Source organism: Stegodyphus dumicola, chromosome X1 (assembly GCF_044657685.1).
Source record: "Stegodyphus dumicola isolate Sdum_Otavi_A_Nest chromosome X1, ASM4465768v1".
In the NCBI taxonomy this organism is placed as follows: Eukaryota; Metazoa; Arthropoda; class Arachnida; order Araneae; family Eresidae; genus Stegodyphus; species Stegodyphus dumicola.
The window spans coordinates 118,639,157-118,659,545 of NC_140780.1; the positions used below are offsets into that span (position 1 = coordinate 118,639,157).

A 20,389-nucleotide genomic window follows, 5' to 3' on the forward strand; every position below is an offset into this window, starting at 1 on the left:
CGATATCCAATTTAACCTGTGCTGTTGCAATTCGCAAAGTGTCCTCCAAATGTCTCTCTGCCAGCCGTGTTTTTGATTTTAGAATTTTAATTTTACTAAAAAGCTGTTCACACTAAAAAGCTTCAATATCCGGTTTAATCTGTGTTGTTGCAATTCGTAAAGGTTCCTCTAAATATCTGTCTGTCAGCCACGTTCTTTTTTTGATTTTAGGATTTTCATTTTACTAAAAAGCTTTTCACATGTGTAGGTACTGCTAAAGATAGAAGACGTGAAGAGCGCATGCTTACGAATTCCTGGATACTTGTCTTCGATTACGTACCTGGAATAAAAATCAATTAATGTAGGATTTGCAAGAAATTTGCATTTTACTACAGTGTCACACTGTAAATCTATAAATTCTAATTGAAGTTCCGGTGGAACACTTCTAACGTCTACTGAAAATGGCGAGGAGAACATTCTGATAAAAATTCCGTTTTCACGAAAATCGGAAAATCTGCTTTTGTATTCCACTTTCAAATTTGAAATGCATTGTACATAATTATTTGAATTCCGTGTTCTAGAGGTTTTCACACACTCCATCAATTTTTGAAAAGTAAGTGGAATTCTTACTTAACAACTGGCTTTCCCACAGGATTATTAATTTTGTCTTTATTACAAAGTAATAGAGGTTATGAACAAGTAAATCGTTTCCCAGTAAGTGGTAGTTCAAATCGATGAGATGACCTGTAATATCAGCAAGAATTGCAAAGTCTCTCAGCCATTTCTCATCACTCAATTCGTGAATAGATTTCCCTTTAGATTCCATGAATAACTGAACTTCGCTCTTCAATGAACGCAGGCGCGGAAGTATCTTTCCCCGTCTCAACCAACGTACTTCCGCGTAATACACATCACCATATTCAGCTTCCAAATCACTCAAGAACTGTCGAAATTGCATGTGATTAAGTCCTTTAGACCGAATGAAATTAACCACTTTTACAATAACATTCATCACATGTTCAAAGTTTGAGAATGACCTTTTGCACAAATTTTCTTGGTGGATGATGCAGTGGAAAGTCATCACAGTATTATTTCCACTTCCCTTCACATCAGATTTGAGTAATGTTGCTACTCCTATTTTCTCTCCAGTCATAGATTTAGCACCATCCCTGGTTATAGCAGACATATTATTTAAGTCTAACTCCCATTTATCCAAAGTTTGTGTCAGACTCGAATACAAATCTGATCCTCGTGTTGTAACTTTAAGTGCGACGACACTGGCTAATTCCTCTACAATTCTTAAGTCTATCAAACTCACGAATAAAAATGGCTACTTGTGCAGTATCTGTTGATTCATCCATCGCTACAGAATAAAACGCAATTTTTTTTGCATTTGGGTTTTAATTTACTGAATATATCTGTTAGGAGGTCCTCTATGGGTCTCGTTACTGTCACAGCAGACAAGCTAATATTCGCTATGACTTGAGCCTGTGATGGACAAAGCACATCAACTGTACTCTGAAGACATTCTTTTACAAATTCTCCATCAGCAAAGGGTTTTCTACGCTTAGAAATTTTTTCTGCTATCATGTAACTAACACGAGCACTATTTTCAGATTCTTTATTCGCTGTGGCGAAGAAAGACTGCTGAAAATTTAGTTTTGATTTTAATTCACTCACCTCGAAAATGACCTTCCAATGAAGAATATTTCTCACTGTGTTTAGTATCATAATGTCTCTTAATGTTGTATTCCTTCATCACAGCTACACTGTCAATGCAAATAAGCAAACTGTCTTACCCTTATGTACAACAAAAAAATAAATATCTGACCACTTTTCTTAAAATAATCGCCCTTTTCCTTCAACTTTTCTTTTTTTGTTATCACGGCTTCCCATCATGTACTCATTCAAAGACTATAAACGCTTTCGAATTTTAAAATGTGGAATGAGCATGAGTAACCTAGCTTAAAATCAACTGTAGAAAATCTGCTTATCACCAAATCAAACGGCATGTTTACGATCACTCTTCCCTTTCATAACTGATTGCAACATTAAGAGAAATAGAATTCTGTTAATTTATTCCCCCTCCCCTCTATAGTAGCAGCACGCTCAACGTCAACTTTGGCGAAGTATTGACGAAAGATTGACATCTGTTGTAAACGTGTTAGAGCTAAGAACCTACCCTTTCTATGGAATTGAGATTTTATGCGTAGTCAAATTTTCATTTTTAAAATTACATAAGATAAAGTGAAATTTTTCAAAAATTTGTCATTTTCGGAAAATTCTATCTCAAATAATATCAAGAATTTAAATATCAAGAATAAGAGGAAAAAAATTACGACAAAAAGCTCACAAGGCAATTTTTCTTGAAATCAAAATTTACTAAAATTTTTCAATTTTTCTTCATATTCAAATGTGGGGCCACTAAAATGACTTGACTTCAGTGGGCCACGGGTTGAAGACCCCTAATTTAAGTGAAGGTAAAAAATTGGCGAATAATTGGTAGAATCGAATGAGGTCAAACACAAATGGAGGTCGCCCAAGATTTCAAAACCCGTTGAAGTGCCATATCAAAAGTTTGGAACCGCTTTTCAAGCACTGGATCAGTTGATAAACAGCCTGTTCAAAGAAGACCAAGACTAATAACTGCATCAAGAGACCGTGTTCTATCGTTGTCGGCTCGAAGAAACCGCAAAGCGGCTAAAAGATAGTTAGTTTTAGAACTCCCAGACTGCCACAGAAACTCGAACTAGCCATTATATTACTTCACGAGGCTTAACGAGGTTGGAATGTTTACGAGAAAGCCAATGGTTTGCGTTCCACTCACTGCAGCTTCCAAAGGGGCTCGTTTAGACTGGTGCTGTCATCATGTTCAATGCAGCCAAGACTATTGGGCCCGAAGAATTGTTTTCTGACGAGTCCAGATATAGTCTGAACATTGATTCTATACGTGTTTCGATCTGGAGGGAAAAAAAGAAAACGCAACTTGCCTTCCCTTGTCCGTGAAATTTTCTGTTTTCGAGACCGCGGTTTAGGGGTTTGGGGAGGAATTATGACAAATGGATACATCGAGCTGCATATCTTACAAGGAAGTTCTGTAACCGCTCAAAGGTATGTGGACAAGGTATTGCAACCCCAAGTTACACTGTTTAGGAGTGCTGTTGGCCAAAAGGTTTTGCTAATGTATGACAATGCTCGGCCTCATCGAGCATATATGGTGTCAGAACACTTGAAAACAGAAGATATCACTCGAACGGATTGGCCACCTTACTCGCCCAACCTAAACTCGACTGAACATGCGTTGGATGCCTTGAGGCACCAAATTTCTTCTCGAACCCTCCAGAAACTGAAAAGTGCACTTTTAGAACAGTGGCATGCAGTTTCACAAGACTTGATCAACACTTTGGTAAAGTCTATGAAATCAAGATGTGAGGTAGGCATATATGTCCAAGGTGTCTATATTAGTTATTTAATTATTTTGATAATATATCATTGTACTTATATTTTGCATTATATTAGAATATTTTGTTTCATTTCTTTATTCTCATTTTATTTTATCTTAGGTATTATTGTATTATTTATATATTATTCTTTATCTTATTGTAACTTAGTGTACTTCATTTATATTTCAACATTTTATTATAAGCATTCGTATTATTCATACATTCCTTATTTTTCATTCTTTTACTTATCTTTATCTTTGTATTAGTTTATTAATTTCAAATATTCTCTTATTAGCTAATATATTTTCTTATGAAAAAAACATTGTCAAATTACCAGCATATACTCATTACCGATTGAAACCAGAGAAAGACTCAGATATTTTACTCCAATCTACATTAAATTAAAAAAAATATTTAAACTTTCATAAATTCCCGAATACGAACGAAAGCTGAATAGATATTGTTATAATTGTATACATCAAATAAAATTAATTTAAAATTTTTATGAATAATATTTGCGGTAATGCTTTGAACTTCATAAAAGTGAGCAGATACCATGTTAATACATGTATCAACAATCATTTACATTAATCAATGTAATACCATCATCCAGTACATGTATGTGTATTAAAGTTTAATAGTCTTACTTTTATTATAGCTGAATAATTAACTATTGGAGGAAAGGGGTCCATATTTTACAATATTTAGTTCGATTGAACAACTTTTTCCAAGACCCACATTGAGCCACGTTCGTTAAATTCATCAAAGCTCTTTTTTACTTTTTCGAAGGCTTCGTCAATCTCTCTTTATATATCCTGCCGCTTAAATAATTGCAAACAGTTGCTACGAAAATGAGGATAAATGTATTCAGGGTCTCCATTTTCTTACTCGCGACTCATTTTAACGGTAACTATTAAATACCATTGCAGACACCGATATGTATCTACATCATAACTCAATTTTCTACAAGTTGCAATTATTAAAGAAAGAAGAGAAAAAAAGAAAAAGCATTAAACGAAAAAGGCAATTCAAAAAAAGTATGTTATAATTAAAAGTAAGATATCAAAATTTAAAAAGATGAAATAGAGTAAAACCATAGAACAATGGTAATTCACGTTTGAAAAATGGTGATTTGGGTACGATATTGAAAAAGTTGCTTTTAAGAATTTCTTTGTGCATGTGATGCAAGAAATTGCTAGTTTCTTTCAACGTTTTCCATGAGCGTGGACATAGATGCAATTAATGCAGGAAAAAGGTAAAATTAACATAATCAGTGCATCTAAAATATGAAAAAATAATCGTATGAGTGGTGTAAATTCATATGAAATATTGAAATATGATGTAGACTAAATATCAGAAGATATAAGAAATATTTTGGTATGTGTGGATGAAACACTGAATGTGATTGTAAAGTTAGAAAAGAAAATTATGAATACGCTTAAAAGTAATCGGTATTTAAAAACTAAACATGATGTTAGAAACTTTTGAATACCTTAAAACTATATGAGAAAAAAATACTTACATTTATATATAAATGCTATTTAACTGTAAAGTTGTGAATGGAAATTTCTGAGTAAAACTAAGCCTAATCAAGTCATGTAAATCAGCGGTTCTCAATTCTCAACCTTTTGACTAACGCGTACCATCTAAACAAAAATTGAAAGCCTTTAGTACCACCACTACAAAGTACTACTACCACCACCACTCTTGAACAAACTCAGATCGCATAAATTTACGAGTGTTAGGGAAAAAACTCGATCAAGATGATGGGGTTTTAATTTTTTAATTTAATAGTTAAAAATACTTTGCTAATTACTTCGTTTTGCTAATTTGTATAATGTTAAAAATACTTAGCGTACCACCTTTTACTCTCTTGCGTACCACCAGTGGTACGGTTGAGAACCCCTGGTGTAGATGATCAATTATGATCAGAGAATGTAACAAGTATTTTTAAAAATATAAGGAAATGTCTGAATACGCAGTTAATTAAAACAATTTATATTGTTAAAAATTGTGTTAATGTCTAAAATGGAATAAAATGTCAGAATTTTGAATTGCGAGACTAGGAAAAATGAAAGCAGTACAATAAGTAAGTCAAACGAGAATTATGAAATATAAACTACAGGGAAAATCTTAACTTAAGAAACGTAATTAACAGTTATAGATTAAAATTGCTTAAATTAAAAATAAATTCTTGGACATTGTAAGGAAGATATAGTTAAACATGTGAAAGGAATTAGAAATTCTGTAGAAAATTAAGTAAAAGAACTAATATAATGTAAAATAAACTTTTATTTTTAAATAGAATTTAAAACAAATAAGTTAAACTTAACGTGCATATAGAAAACTAGAAAAGTTAAAAAATAGAGAAAAAAAAACGATGTTAAAAATTATGTTTAAAATTAAACGGTATAATAAACAGTTGTTAAGTAAATGAAGTTAAAATTCATAATATGTTGAAAACTATAACGTTAAAAATTTTTAAAAAATGTGCGAAATTGCATTTAAAATTAAGTAATGTAACAAATAAACGCCATGTACGAGAACATTTACGTTCGTGAAATATAATATATAAGTTAAAATTCAGACTATGTTGAAAATTATAAAATATGAAAATAATAATATACGTTTTTATGAAATTGTCATTAAAGGGAAGTCTTTTTTATATTTTTTTCTCTTATATTGTTTTCAGAGACGCTCATTGAATAATTTTTAACACCAGAGTTAAAAATATATTTCTAACACAGATTATTTTCTTTTTTCATAAACAGAGGGCAGCATGAACATTCACCAAAATTAAGATGCAGAAAATATTCCCCGTTGCCAATTTTGAAAAATTCAATTTAAATGAAGAGCAGGAGGTCTACAACTCAACCAGCAGTCTAAAAAATAGCTCAACTCAACTACGTCCTCCAGTGTGATGTCATCGATGACGTTGCACGTTGCACCTGCCACTGTGTGACGTCATTGGCCTTGCTCCTGACCAGTACCTCCTAGATACAGGAGGTACTATGTAGTAGGTACTGTCTATGGAAGCAGCATGAGTACGTCATCACTTCTTACTTCTTGTGTCAAGAGGAAAAGCTCAGCGAGCGAGCCCTTCTCTTTTAAGTCCTGATCCAACCTATTTTTCAACTAAAAGCGAAAGTAAGGTTTTTATTAATGTCCCCATTTATTAAAGTTTTAAAACGTTTACACATAATAAAAGGCCGGTTTTGCTTGATTTGCAAAATAAGATGCCGGCTTAAATAAGAGCACTAAAACTATAACAAATAGTTGAAGGTAAAAACATAAGAAAAGGAGTTTTATGAACAAATGTTTCCCTTATAAAAGTAATATTGGAAACTTGAAAATCACTTTTCAAATGAAGAGTGAATAACAAATCAACTTCTCTAGTATTCACATTGCTAAAAATCCATAAACAATGAACTGAAACTGCACTCTCTTTCAACCCTTTAGATCTAGTATTTCTGCACACTCACTTATAATAAACGACTTCTGACTTCCAACATTCAATAAATACCTGCATTTCACTAACTCTTGCTCCGAATTATCAATTCCAGTAAAATATGACAGTATTCAGTATTCAAAGTTAAGCACCGAAAACCGAAACTACTCCAGATACTTTCGAAGTTCTGATTGTCTCTAAATGCGCATGATACTAGGAAAATCTGGGGCGGCTTTTAGAGGACAAAAAGTTTAAAATTCTAATTTATTCATCTTCTCAATATAAATCATAACCGGCTGGGTTTATCCACAATGCTTATCTTTTGTACATACTGTTTGTGGTGTTGCGCGGCCCCAACCTACACTCAACAATAGTAGTGACTGCTATGAACTGGAAAGTACACAAAACTCTTAAGAAGGGTTTAACTCCCTTTTTATTCTACTTTAGAAGTTACAGATGCGTGCACTTGACGCTCACAAACTACGCCGACCCGGCGGTAAAATAAAAATAAGAAACTAAACATGAATAATAACAAGTTACTACCTACGAGGCTCTCTAAACGTAACTAACCTAACCGCGTTCTAAGATACAGCTGATATTTCAGCAAACTTTCTGAATATTAAGTTGAAAGATTCAACTATCTGCCGAGGCAAGCACACAGGCCGAAACGCGCGGTTCTTCGATTTCTACCTAGCAACCTTCACGCTCGTGAAGCAAGAGCACACCTACAATCTCGTTTCCCTTCTATTTAACTCAAATTACTTCTGCTTAAAATTTGAATACTTTGCGCGTTCTACTAAAATTTACATACTCTGGCATTGGCAATTCCAGGGGAAAGTAAGGCTTGACAGGAAAGATAGCTTAAACTTAAAACAAATGTTAAGTTAAAATAAATATAAACCCTACATTTGCCGCTGCCAGAATTTGGTAAACTTCGAAGCAGGTCCTAGAAACGACCTGTTGAAAAGTTTCCATATTCTGAATTTCAGTTCAAGAGCCTCGTTTACATAAAACAAGCTGTTTTCTCACAAATTAGAATAAATTTCTGTAGATAATCATTTTACCCTCTCTTCGTACAGCAACCTTTCCTGGACTTCAGCAATCAATCTGTTCTCTTCCTTCCAGCATCTGGAAGGAATAAGTATCAGTATCTTTCTAAATACATTATAATTTACACTTTAACACTGGATAAAGTTTTTGTTTTTGATCGTTTTATTTTCCTTAATTACTGCTTAATTCACATTCATTCAAGTATTCAAACATGAATTTAACTTTATCCCTGGCTCTCTACTATGTGTGGTGTCAAACGGGAATATTCGTGTTTTAGTATTGCAACACTTCCCCTAACCACAATGATTTGTTAGAATACAACGACCAAATAGACACACCTTACTCGACATTCTACAACTCGATGAGCTACTTTAACATTCTTAAAATTCAAGTGTAGGTGGAGAACCCTACAAAATAATAGAAATAGTACTTTTTGCCTTAGCTAAATAAAGTAAAACAAAACTAAGTCTCAACCGAGACAAATTGACTTCCGTCAAAACATAGAACTTCGTATTTACGCATAACATTTCGGAACAAAAGAAAAATTTATAGAAGATTTTAACTTATCTTTGAGTTTTTGATGATTGGAACTCCGACATCCTCTTCTGGCAGAACTGCTCCCGCGTTATGGAATTCATCGAAGTCAGTCGTCTCCTTTGTGTTTTTCGAGTTTCGTCCATGTTGATTTTTCTTTTTCGCCCTCTGTATGCAGGCCTCTTGGAGTGGTAGTCGTCGGGTTGCTGTCTTTTCCGTTTTGCCCCTGAACGGCTGGTCTTGGTGTCCTCCGGTCTGGAATCGTGCTTAAATTTCTTCTGTTGGTGGTGGTCTTTTCGTTCCTCCTGCTGTCTTTTCGTTCTCGTGAACGGCGGCCTTGTTTACTTCTGACTATCTGGCCCTGGAAGTGTTTTCCTCGATGCAGAATTTCTACTGCGATACGTTGTAACTGATCTTTTCCTCTTTACCAAAGATTCTTTACACGGCGGAGTTGCTTTCTTGTATTTCTTAAATGCTGGAGTCTGAACGTTTTCCTTTCTTCTTTTGGGTACCGTCGCATGACTTGTAGAAGGGCTAGGTTTCTCTTCTGTTCTCTGCTTCTTGGGTGGTGGAGCGGGGGACGTTACTTCTGGACCTTCCACTTCTTTTACGCTTGAGTCCTGCAAGAAACTTTTAAGGATTTCAAAATCATTTTGATTATAATATTTTTTCACCTGGTCGGGACTTGCTTTACAGATTTCCCCTCTCTCGTTCTTAAGGTACAATACGACTCCCTTCATTTCCTGAATTACATAGGTACCTTCAAATTTTGGAGCTATCTTTGCAGTAAAATTGTCTGGGGCACTTGATAAAGAAAATTTCCGTTTCAATACTTTATCCCCAACTTTAAAATCTGCTTCACGGCGTTTTCTATCATAGTATAATTTCTGTCTATTTCTTGCCGTATCCGAGCTTTTAACCACCTGGTCAATGAGTTTTTGCATATCTTTTTGTTTGAACTCTTGCTCTCTTTGTTGCACAAAGAATAATTTATCTAGTGGCGTAATTAACTTCAGTCCTAAAAATAATTCTGCTGGAGTTTTCCCCGTAGTATCGTGATTTGCTGTTCTTAAAGCATAAGCTAACTCATTTATGTAGCCATCCCAGCGCTTGTGATGTGTACTAACATAATTTCGAATTATTTTTACAATATTTTTATTAACTCTTTCTGCTCCTGTATCGATGAGGGCTTCTACTGGTACATCGCCAACCAGGACTTGTATAATCGGTAATTGTGAGTTTTTTACGACGACCGTATTTAAGTATCTTCTTGAGGGTTTTTTCGAAACTTCCGGGGTCTGGACCCTTGCTTTTACAGGCCCCACTACTCGTTTAAAGCTTTCCTTTCAACTTCTGCCTTCTGGGTACGCGGACGATTGTTTTCAAATTTCCTTTTTGGGCCTTGACCTTCGAGCTTCGAGGAGTTAGCTTGATAGCTCTTTCCCCCATAAGAGCGATTTGCGTTTCTGGTCTGCTCATTTGAAGATTGCCTTCGGAGACCTTGAGAATATGACGCCCCTCTAGCTTTTTCCGCTATTCTGCGATTTTGGAACTTACCGCCAACTCGAAGAGTTCCTGCAATGTGCTTGGGTTTCTAATTTCGAAGTAATCTTGAACAGCAGGTAGCAATCTTGGTAAGATTATTTCAATAATCTCCGCGTCGGGTTTCTTCCCATGCAGTCAGTTTAATTTTTCGCAGAATAAAGTCCGTCAACTCTTCTATATTCCGTTGATAAAAACTATACAGTTCGGCTTCTAGCTTTGCTCGGTCTTTCACTATGGGGAAGGCCTTTAATAATGATTTTTTGAAATTTTCAAAGATATATGTTTGGCCTCCGAATTCCCCTAATAAAAATTTACCTATATTCTTCCACCATAGCGAGGCCTGTCCTCTTAGTGCAGATGTAGCAATGGCAACTTTTTGTCTTTCAGGCACAGGGTAGAGCTGGAAATGGTTTTCGAGACCTTCTAAGAATATTGCCACCGAATTTTTTCCGTCGAAATTGACGTTTGGCTTGATTGATGCTCTCATCGTCTGGACCAGGTATCCAAATCCTTCCAATTGGCTTGCCATTTCTTGTTGTTGGACTTGTCCAGAAGCTTCCATCCAGTTTTCGGCCATTTCAGTTCTCGGGCGTTAATGTGGTGTTGCGCGGCCCCAACCTACACGCAACAATAGTAGTGACTGCTATGAACTGGAAAGTACACAAAACTCTTAAGAAGGGTTTAACTCCCTTTTTATTCTACTTTAGAAGTTACAGATGCGTGCACTTGACGCTCACAAACTACGCCGACCCGGAGGTAAAATAAAAATAAGAAACTAAATATGAATAATAACAAGTTACTACCTACGAGGCTCTCTAAACGTAACTAACCTAACCGCGTTCTAAGATACAGCTGATATTTCAGCAAACTTTCTGAATATTGAGTTGAAAGATTCAACTATCTGCCGAGGCAAGCACACAGGCCGAAACGCGCGGTTCTTCGATTTCTACCTAGCAACGTCCACGCTCGTGAAGCAAGAGCACACCTACAAACTCGTTTCCCTTCTATTTAACTCAAATTACTTCTGCTTAAAATTTGAATACTTTGCGCGTTCTACTAAAATTTACATACTCTGGCATTGGCAATTCCAGGGGAAAGTAAGGCTTGACAGGAAAGATAGTTTAAAATAAATGTTAGTTAAAATAAATATAAACTCTACATGTTAATCAGTACAAACAAAATTCCATTGCCTCACGATTGTTCTAGTAAAATATGAAGTCATTCTGACAAAGAGTTTTAAAGTTAGAGCGTTTTGAAATTGGAACTTTAATTATAATCACCCTGTACATTTTACGGCTACTAAGTTTTAAATATTCTGTGTCTTTTGAAGATCAAACTGAAAGAATTAAACATTTTAATAAATTATTATCCTCTAGATAGTAGGTACATTTAGAATCTGCAATAAGGGCATTTATATTTTTATTTGGCTTATAAACTTTCCCGTCGACACTTTATTATTTTGCAATGTTTTATATGATATTTTAGATTCACAATGAATTCGCACTACCTCATTATTTCATCCTTTTTGAACTAAATCGGAGTTTAGTTAACGAATTTAATTTTTGCAAAATTACATAATCTATTAGTACATCACATAAATTATCTACGTTTTGGTTGTGAACTCTCCAAATAACTAGTCATTTCATTCAGTGTGCCGTCTTTAGATTGAGGACGCCAGTTTATTTTAGATTAAGTTTAATGACTCTACTTTTCTAATCAGTACAAATATTAACTCACGTTTCTCAGAATAACGATTTTATAATTCCCATGCTATAGCATAATTATTATCCGACATTGTTCATGATTGTACAATATGATATGCATAGCCTTTTATTGAATAATTTAAATAATTTAATTTTTGAGTATCTCATAAACTGAGATTATTATGCAAGCAAGCCTAGAAAAATTCAATAAAAGTTTTATTCTTTCAAATTTCCAGTAAATGTTTGAAAATTAATTCTGGGGAGCCTAGTGGTTTCTAAAAATGGTCCTTCAGTTTTTATTTCAGATTCCGAACGCAGCTTAAGTGCCTGCAGATTTCCTGATTAACTTTAGGATTATTTCACTTAGATTTTCCTAAATGTTAACTGCTCTTCGACAAGTTTTCAATGCCGTTCTCATTGTAATTTGCACTCAGCTGATCGAATATTTCTTTTAGTTCGTTATTGAATCAATTATACATTTTCGCCTGTACCTCACTTACATTTAAATCTAAATTTACATTCTGTTATTTGTGTCTTTAATCATACTTTTTTCCTTCTCAGGCTTTCTTCCTGACTCATGCTTTAGGCAAGTAGAAAATTATAAATATTTTGATCTACGTAAACCCCTAAAACTGGGGTTTTGGTAGATCAGAATGTAACTTACAATTTTAGAAGTTCCAAATAAATGTGAACTTTAATACTCCATTAGAAACTGCAACAATGCTCACTTTCAATAGCTTCTCACTCTTTGGCAAAGACTTGAACTCGGAAAACTAATATTAGCATCTTTGGAGCATTTTTTTAACATGCTTTTATTTGGTCATAGTACAAATTGTTTTACTCAAATTCACGGTGAGCTATTGCATAAGGCTATTACAAGTGTAGTTGTTAACTATGTCATTAGAAGGTCTCCTTAAATATATGCTTTATTCTTGACTGTGTAGGTCTAGGCAGTATCCATACCTGGTCATTTTCTTCAAAAGTGGATTTCAAGGAGGGAGGAAAATGTACAGACTACTAAGGCAATAAATGGAACAGAACTCTGATATTTGGAATCTGACACTCAAGAACTATAAAACAGTTAAACTGAAAATGATATATCATTTGTCATTTGGTTTTGCTATAAATAAACTCATCTGTATAAAATGACTGCAAATACATGAATGAAATATGTAAATGAAAATATAAGTTTTACTAAAGTATTTTTACGTTTTGTTAAAATACGCTTTGATGTTATAAAATATTTCATGATCTAGCCTAAACACAATTGAATTTTTCGTTTTAGCTTTTCTTCCCACTGTCTAGCGTATTATATATAACAATAACCTTGATCTATTATATATAACAACGTATTATATATAACAGTAATCTTGATGGGTTCTGTTCAAATTGGAAGCGAAACTTGCAAACAAACTGAAAAAATTTGCGTTTTTTTCATTGAGAACTGCATTGAGATATTGCGTTTAGAATGAACTGTAGATTCCTGTACATACTAGATATATATACAGAAGTAAGTACATTTCAAGTTATTGAATGTAACTATTCAGACAGACAGGCAGACAAAGTAGACAGATGTCTTGTTTTGCACCCGCTAAGACTTTCTGCACAAATGGGAGAAAAATTAAGCTTAGGTTCGAAAGAAAAGGTATATAGAAAGGGGGCAATTTCGTGTTTCAGAGGAGAGTAAAAAGAAACTTCGTACATTTTATACGATTTCAAAAGGTCAGGAAGAAAAGATGGGACAAAATAAAATTAAAATAAATGCCCCAAAAGTAATAGAGGGAGGGAAAAAAGGGGCCCATAGAAAGGAAAGGAAAAGAAGTAGAAAATTCTTAAAATACTCTTGAATCCATGAGTGTAATCAAAAGGGGAGGAAGCTGTGTTCATTTACAGTAAATAGTGTCTCCCAGGTGTATGTAAAGAGTGTGTTTGGTAAAGCTGAATAGATGTGATGATGGGAGGAGGGGAAATAAATAAAAAATAAAGATTGGGGCCCAAGTTACATAACAGTTTAAGTCTAGTTGAAAAGCTAACTTTTTCTAAGACAGGAGCTCTGCTAAGATTCTGCCTCCATCGTTTGCGACCGCAATGCCTTCATGGATAATAGAGTGCATGTGTCTAAAATGAAAAACTTCTGATTAGGAATGTAACTCTAAGTAATTTAGAGTAAATTGAGCTAACTGTAATCGTTGGCAAGGCCCAAAGAAAAGGTAAATTAATGTAATAAAAATAAATACATACATATAAATAGGTAAAAATAATATAATAGGTAAATATATATGTAATAAGATGACTTGGTGAAAGAAAGTTCAATGGATTGACGATGGCTCTCTGCATTATAACTTGAAGAGGCTTTACTGCATAGTTAGAAAGATGACACTCGAAGACAGACATGTAATAGAAACAGTTGTTGATCCATAATGAATAAGAGACTGGCAGCCGAGGCACATTCAATCTTCATTTTATTTTCAGTAAACATATTGGGGCCACAAACTACTTGGCACATTATTTGTACCTATTTCAAGAGGTTTACATTTTTGATAACTTTGCAGCAAGAAGGAAGCAGCAGACAGCAGTCCAGTTAGGTCGAAGAGTTGCGAGCGTTATGTTCAGGCTGAAATCATAATTCAGACTGAATTAGTTTTGGTCCCCAGTGCATCTTGATTGGATAATTAGTACTGCTTGTTTGCTTTTTGAGTTTTGGTTCCATTTACATTGTAGAGTCCAAGGTATAAAATTCTGTCTGTACTGGAGTAGCAGAAAACTACGCAGGAGAAGGGTTCACGTACCCTTTATTAACGTTTTAAAATTTACAATGCGTCAAATCGACGCTAACAAACTTCGCGTCTACTTGGGCGGTAACTGAAAGTCATATAATTGAAACTAAAATTTGAAATATTAACAAGTGATAAAACCAACCTACAGGGCTCAGCGAGATCTCGTAACTTCAACCCCCTTCTAAGCTAGTGGCAGCAAAGCAATGCAATTAAGAACTTGAATCAGCAGTAAGCAGTAAGCAAACGTACCTACGGCAGAGACAGCAGCTAGAGCCTAACTCTCTCTTTCTCCTACCGAAACTCGGCTTTTAACTACTTCCTTCAAAAAAGAAAATTTGTATTCGTTCACGTGCGCTACAACATTTAACTATTCTGGCACTGACAATTAGGGGAATGAAGGCTTATAGGAAAGTTTCAAATGAAACTTTAAATTATTAGTTAATATAAATATAAATCCCTACAACATGACCAGAATAATGTAATCGTCATAGGACATGGATTAATCTCGAAAAGACGCAATGCAAATAGATATTAGTATTTTTAAAATACAGAGGGGAAATAAATTTACTTTGGTAATTTAAATTATAATTTATCTTTATGTATTTTTTATTTTTCCCACTTATACATTTGTAAGATATAACAAAAATATGATGGCTGCTTTAAGAATAATTAGCAACCTCAAAATTAACGATTCTAGATTTTATGCTCTCACCTTAAATTCATCGGTTCTCCCAAATTCGAGATCTTTCTATGTTACGTAATGCTTAATGCAGACAATCGGAATAATTGTAAATGTAAACATTTTAAATCTATTGACTCCCTCTCTTCTCCCTTTGATATGCAGCGTCCTTTTTCACTTTCGCTTAAGCTTCCCTCCTGGCCAGACGCTTCGCTGCTGTGCTTACTCATCTAAATTGTGTCATACTTTAAAACCCATGTACATGGAAATTATTGTATTCAATTATGATTAAAAAATCTTGTCTACAAAAGGATGATTTGGTATGCGTAAAAATTTAGATTGTGATACTTCAAGCTCAGTTGTGTTTGTAAAGATTTAAAAAAGGTGAGTCAGAGGCCCATGATAATTAAGTAGAGGCTTTATTAAAAGATGGAATTTCACGCACATGGCACAACACGTTTCTACATATCACACCATGATTAAGAACTACCACAACTGTTGCCAGATCAACCTAAGCAAAAGTATAAAATAGTTACGGTTAAAATACATGACATTAAAACAAGAACGGGGAGTACGTGTGATTATTCTCAACAGTCATGAGTCATCATGCCTTTCCACTCAGCCCTATCTACAGCCACAAGCTGCTGAAAAGTACCGAATAATCATGATACACATACACATATATATTTAGATCATTCAACACACACACATATATATATATAATTAAATTAAATTAAAAATATATAGATACACTAGCATAATTATATACACAAGCACATTAAGGAGATTATATTTTATAACAAGTAAGGTTCAATTTAAGAAGCTAGCCCAATGATATAAAAGTAGAATAGTACAATATAAATATCAATACATATATAAATAAATACCGTCGCCATGGACAATAATACTATAGTAATAGTAAGGGAATTAAGCCTAATTTTGAGCACTACTGGAAGGACAAGGAATGCTAATATAAAAGAAACCTTATGGGTAAATAGAAGTGTTACAAACTGGTCTTCATTTTGGGATCACCGTTTATCATCTGAAGAAGCCCGGGCCGACTAGCTCCTGAGTAGTTGCAGCTGTTTCAGCACTTTGTGATGCAGTACACAAGAACCGATAAGTCAGTCTAAAAAAACTTTTTATTATAATGACATCAGCTAGTTGTACATTAAATGAAGGAAGGGAACTAAAATTAACAAAAGAGCAACTGTAGGAGCTGCGTCAACAAGGAGATATACGAACGCGAGGAAGGCTCCGCCCATCATAAGGTAGCCCCGCCTTCATTGGAAAAAGAAAAAGATTTACATGAACAAGTGAGACTAAAAACAAGCCAGTTTCTTGGCGAAAAAGCATAGACAACTGATCTTCACCTAAAGGCAGTGGCAGAAAACATCAAATTTTTTGTGGAAAGAAACAGGAAGAGACGGAACTAAAACTATCCAACAGTACCAGTCACTACCCTTTTCTTTTTCCTTCATAAGAAGTATGGATACAAAAAGTTTTGTGAATCTCACTAAGTTATTCTACACAGGATGAGGCTAATAAGCTTTGGTGCCTGCTTCCATGGAATTTGATTCACTTGAAGCTGTAATAAAAGAGTGTTTGTAACTTGAGGAAATAAAGTAAATAGAAAAGTTACTGGACAGAGAGAAAAGCGAACACGAGGTGAGAAGAAGATAATCTCTTTAAGAAAGCTAATTCATATTTATTAAGAAGCATTTTCACCTGTAAGATAAGACGGAGAAGAGGGAAAAAAAGGGTAGATTTGAAGACGTATCAGTTACGAGATATAGAGAATAAGATAGTCCCCGCCTCGCAATAAGAAGCGATTCACTACATTTAGAATGGAGTATAGGAGACTAAAAATGAGATAACGATTATGCCTCATGAGTTTCGACAGGTCTTTCGGCACCTGCGGAGATTGGTAACATACTTCAAGGTAATTTAAGGAAAAAAAAGAGAAGAGAAAGAAAATTGTTTTAAAAAAGCAGTCTAAAAATTCCGACAGAGAAGGTCGCTATAATATGTGGGAGTAAGTAATGGGAGGGAATATGGTGTTACAAGTCTTATTGAGAAAAAGATCACTAAATTAAAAATGAAGAGGAAGGCAAAATGAATAATGGATATTCCCTAGAGCAGAAGCAAAAATGTGATATTTTCGTAATTGCCTGCTAGTTTGCTTTACAGTAAAATTAAACGCTGCATTCAGAAATCAGATGAAGCATTCTGATGTAAGCCAAAATCTGAGATTCGCCAACTCTTTTGAAAGTAATTCCCAAGATGTTGGTGAAAATTAAGAAATTATGCCCACAGATAATGCTACCTATTTAAGCGAAAATTACAGATGGACAGATATAACTCGTGAATTAAAATTTTACAGGTAACATTGGCCTTTCAGAAATAATGAAGCCAAGTGGATAAAGAATATAATTATAATATGTGTTCTTAAACATCCTCAGCTCAGTTGCAGAAAATCTATCTTTCAAAAGTTATTTTCAAATTAGCACTGCGAATTGGCCCACCCTTAATAAAATATACTTCAACTTCAACTAATATGAAATGAGCGATAGTGGTGGTATTGGATTTGGTGTAGAAACATGGAAATTTAATGTATGATTGTTGACTTTTTCGTGAGAATTTATGATCATAACTGTGCTCAGTTTGTTTTTTGTTTTTGTTTTTATTAATGTGGCCATAGTACTGATGTCTTTGTATTTCCGACATGTCTAATGCCAAAGTCGGTAAGTATATAATTGTGATTGTTTCTGTTGCTGTGTTGTAACTGGTACCTTTACAGACATTGTGAAGTATTTTAAACAAAATTAACCACGGAAAGATTTTTTCCAGTTTTTTAGTAAAACACAGAATTGTAATTTTCCTCTGTGTTTTAAGTGTTGTATGTATGAATCATGAAACCATTTCGTACCATCCGAAAACGAGAAAGAATTAGTTATGTGTAACTTCTTTAACAAGAGATTTCTCTTCTTTTGTATTTAAATTTAAATATATTTGTGGTTAGAACTTTCGTGGTTACAAATGAAGCTTACATAGTGTTTGGTTTCTTGCTTTTCATTAAGGGATTTAATTAAAAATTAAATAAGATTTTGATTATTATACTATTGTACAGTACTTGTGTTAAGAGAGCTACATTTCGAGACTGTATTAAAAAAATTGTGTTTTATATAATATTGTGAAAAATATTAAAGCTGTGCAATTCCAATTATATTTGGCACGTTTCGTTTGTTGTATGTATTAGCTGTCAAATATTTCGTTAATTCCTGCTCTTGTGTGATATCTGGTAGATATCAGCATATATTAACCACAGTTAGCTGGTTTGCATATATTAGCCGCAGGGAACTGAAATATTAATAGTTTCTAGACTTTTTGCAGCTTTGTTTTCTAAAGTGTATTGGTGATTATTATCTACCATCCTATATCTGTAGCATTTGTTAAAATGTTCATCTTGTTTTTATTGTGCACATACTAAGCTGCAATCTTCCAAATTATAGACAGTGATGAATGTGCCATGTAGTCATTATGTACTCCAGGTACTGAAATATGGAATGTTTTGAGTCTGAAATATATCATGCCTGTTTTATGCTGTAGAACTGGTAATAACTGAAGCAGACGGGGTGGCTAGCAATTTTATTTTAATTATTTTTTTGTATTTCTGAAATTGAAAAAAATACAACCTCTCATTTGTATTAGTAAAACAGAAGTATTAAAAGACTTTCGTATTACATTTCTTCAACGAGTGAAAATATTCTAATACATTGAATTTTTCTTTCAAACAAACAGTAATTCAAAATTAAATTTTTTATTTCTTGAATTGTGCCTATTTATTCAACATGGATCAGCTTAATGCGGGTATAAAGAACATTAAAAAAGACTGCTGCGTATTTATGATGCTTTGAGAATGGATTTAATTTTATGCATTTTGAACTTTGAGCTCTTTCTGTATTTTTTTAAATCTTAGGAACAATTTTTTCTTTCATAAGAATAATCACAAAATGTTATTTGTATCAAATATTGAATTTAATTATTAAATGGTATAAATTTATTTCTCAAGTGATTTTTATACTTGTGCCTGGTAAGTTTCTCTTTTTAATAATATATGTTGAATACCAACTTACCCTTAAATTTAGTTCTGGTTTCCAAAGCTTAACATTTAAAATTTCTTAAATTGTAGTGTTAGATATCAGCTGTGTGAAAATACATCTGTTTAATCCACAAGCATAAAATTTATTGATAAGTTTAAATTAACTGGTGTAAGCATAAAATTTATTGATCAGTTTAAATCAACTTTTTAAAGGAACAGTTACAAAGTAGAATAAATGTGATTTAGTATTTTATAATTTTTTTTAATTCAGAGTAATTAGCTGTTAAGCTAATTAGGCTTTATTATAGTCATTTACTGAAGAAAAGATAATTATTAAAGTACCATCTGTAATCCTCAGCATTTAAGTTACTAAATAAGAGCTAAGTTGCATAAAAAGTTATTTTTATTTAAAATGTAAGGGTCATTTTTGTGAAATAATTTTCTAAATTATTAGGTACTGTTCTGTTACCAGGACCGGATTCAAAGATGGATGTATGTGTTCATGTATAATATCGCGTTTTTCAAAATAACACATACACATAAACCATGTACACGCCGACTTATTTTTACTTAAAAAAACATCCCAGAATTGCACAAAAATGGCATTGCGCACACTCTTCACTATATCCATGTACACTGCTTTTTTTCTCATAAATTAGAAAAATTTCACGAAAATACATGACAATTTTCTCAATCTTTAAACCCGGTAAAAAGAACATATATGAAATTACCTGAACGCGAAAAAGTATTTACCCTTTCCAAATATGAACATTTCCACATATAAAATAAATAAAATATCCAAAAACGTTTACCTCTAAATCATCTATTACATTATACACGTCACCAACAAATTCATACCGCAAGCATTACAAATACTTAGTATCAAATATTTAAATTATTTCCATGCACGTTTACTTCAACTTAAACGTGTACCAAATTCCTACAAACATAAAATTCACAAAATAACTATCATTTAATTAAAATATCACTAAACCATGTACACGTTGACTTATTTTTACTTAAAAAAACATCCCAGAATTGCACAAAAATGGCATAGCGCACACTCTTCACTATATCCATGTACACTGCTTTTTTCTCATAAATTACAAAAATTTCACGAAAATACATG

General features: G+C 33.6%; 2 protein-coding genes across 3 annotated transcripts in view; one reads left to right on the plus strand and one right to left on the minus strand.

The window, feature by feature from the left end:
• Window positions 1-556: 556 nt before the first annotated feature.
• Window positions 557-1,569, minus strand: LOC146993254 (general transcription factor II-I repeat domain-containing protein 2-like). The gene is made up of 2 exons (XM_085808182.1): window positions 1,389-1,569; window positions 557-1,284 (listed from the first exon to the last, which is right to left on the minus strand). The coding sequence occupies exons 1-2, from the start codon at window positions 1,567-1,569 to the stop codon at window positions 557-559; spliced, it is 909 nt and encodes a 302-aa protein (XP_085664308.1).
• A 16,159-nt stretch (window positions 1,570-17,728) lies between these two features.
• Window positions 17,729-20,389, plus strand: part of LOC118196954 (SH2/SH3 adapter protein dreadlocks-like) — a 41,315-nt gene continuing 38,654 nt past the window's right edge. For both annotated transcript variants that reach the window (XR_015038649.1, XM_035368423.2), the window contains exon 1: window positions 17,729-17,902. Coding sequence is in view for 1 of the 2 variants with exons in the window: in XM_035368423.2 (XP_035224314.1) it covers window positions 17,884-17,902 (19 nt within the window). In the remaining variant the exon portion in view is untranslated. The remainder of the gene's footprint in view (window positions 17,903-20,389) is intronic.

Coding starts and splice junctions, on each gene's coding strand:
- LOC146993254 (XM_085808182.1), bottom strand. CDS start 1,569: ATGATAGCAGAAAAAATTTCTAAGCGTAGAAAACCCTTTGCTGATGGA. Junction 1,285..1,388: donor CCTCCTAACAGATATATTCA/GTAAATTAAAAC, acceptor TGAGTTTGATAG/ACTTAAGAATTGTAGAGGAA.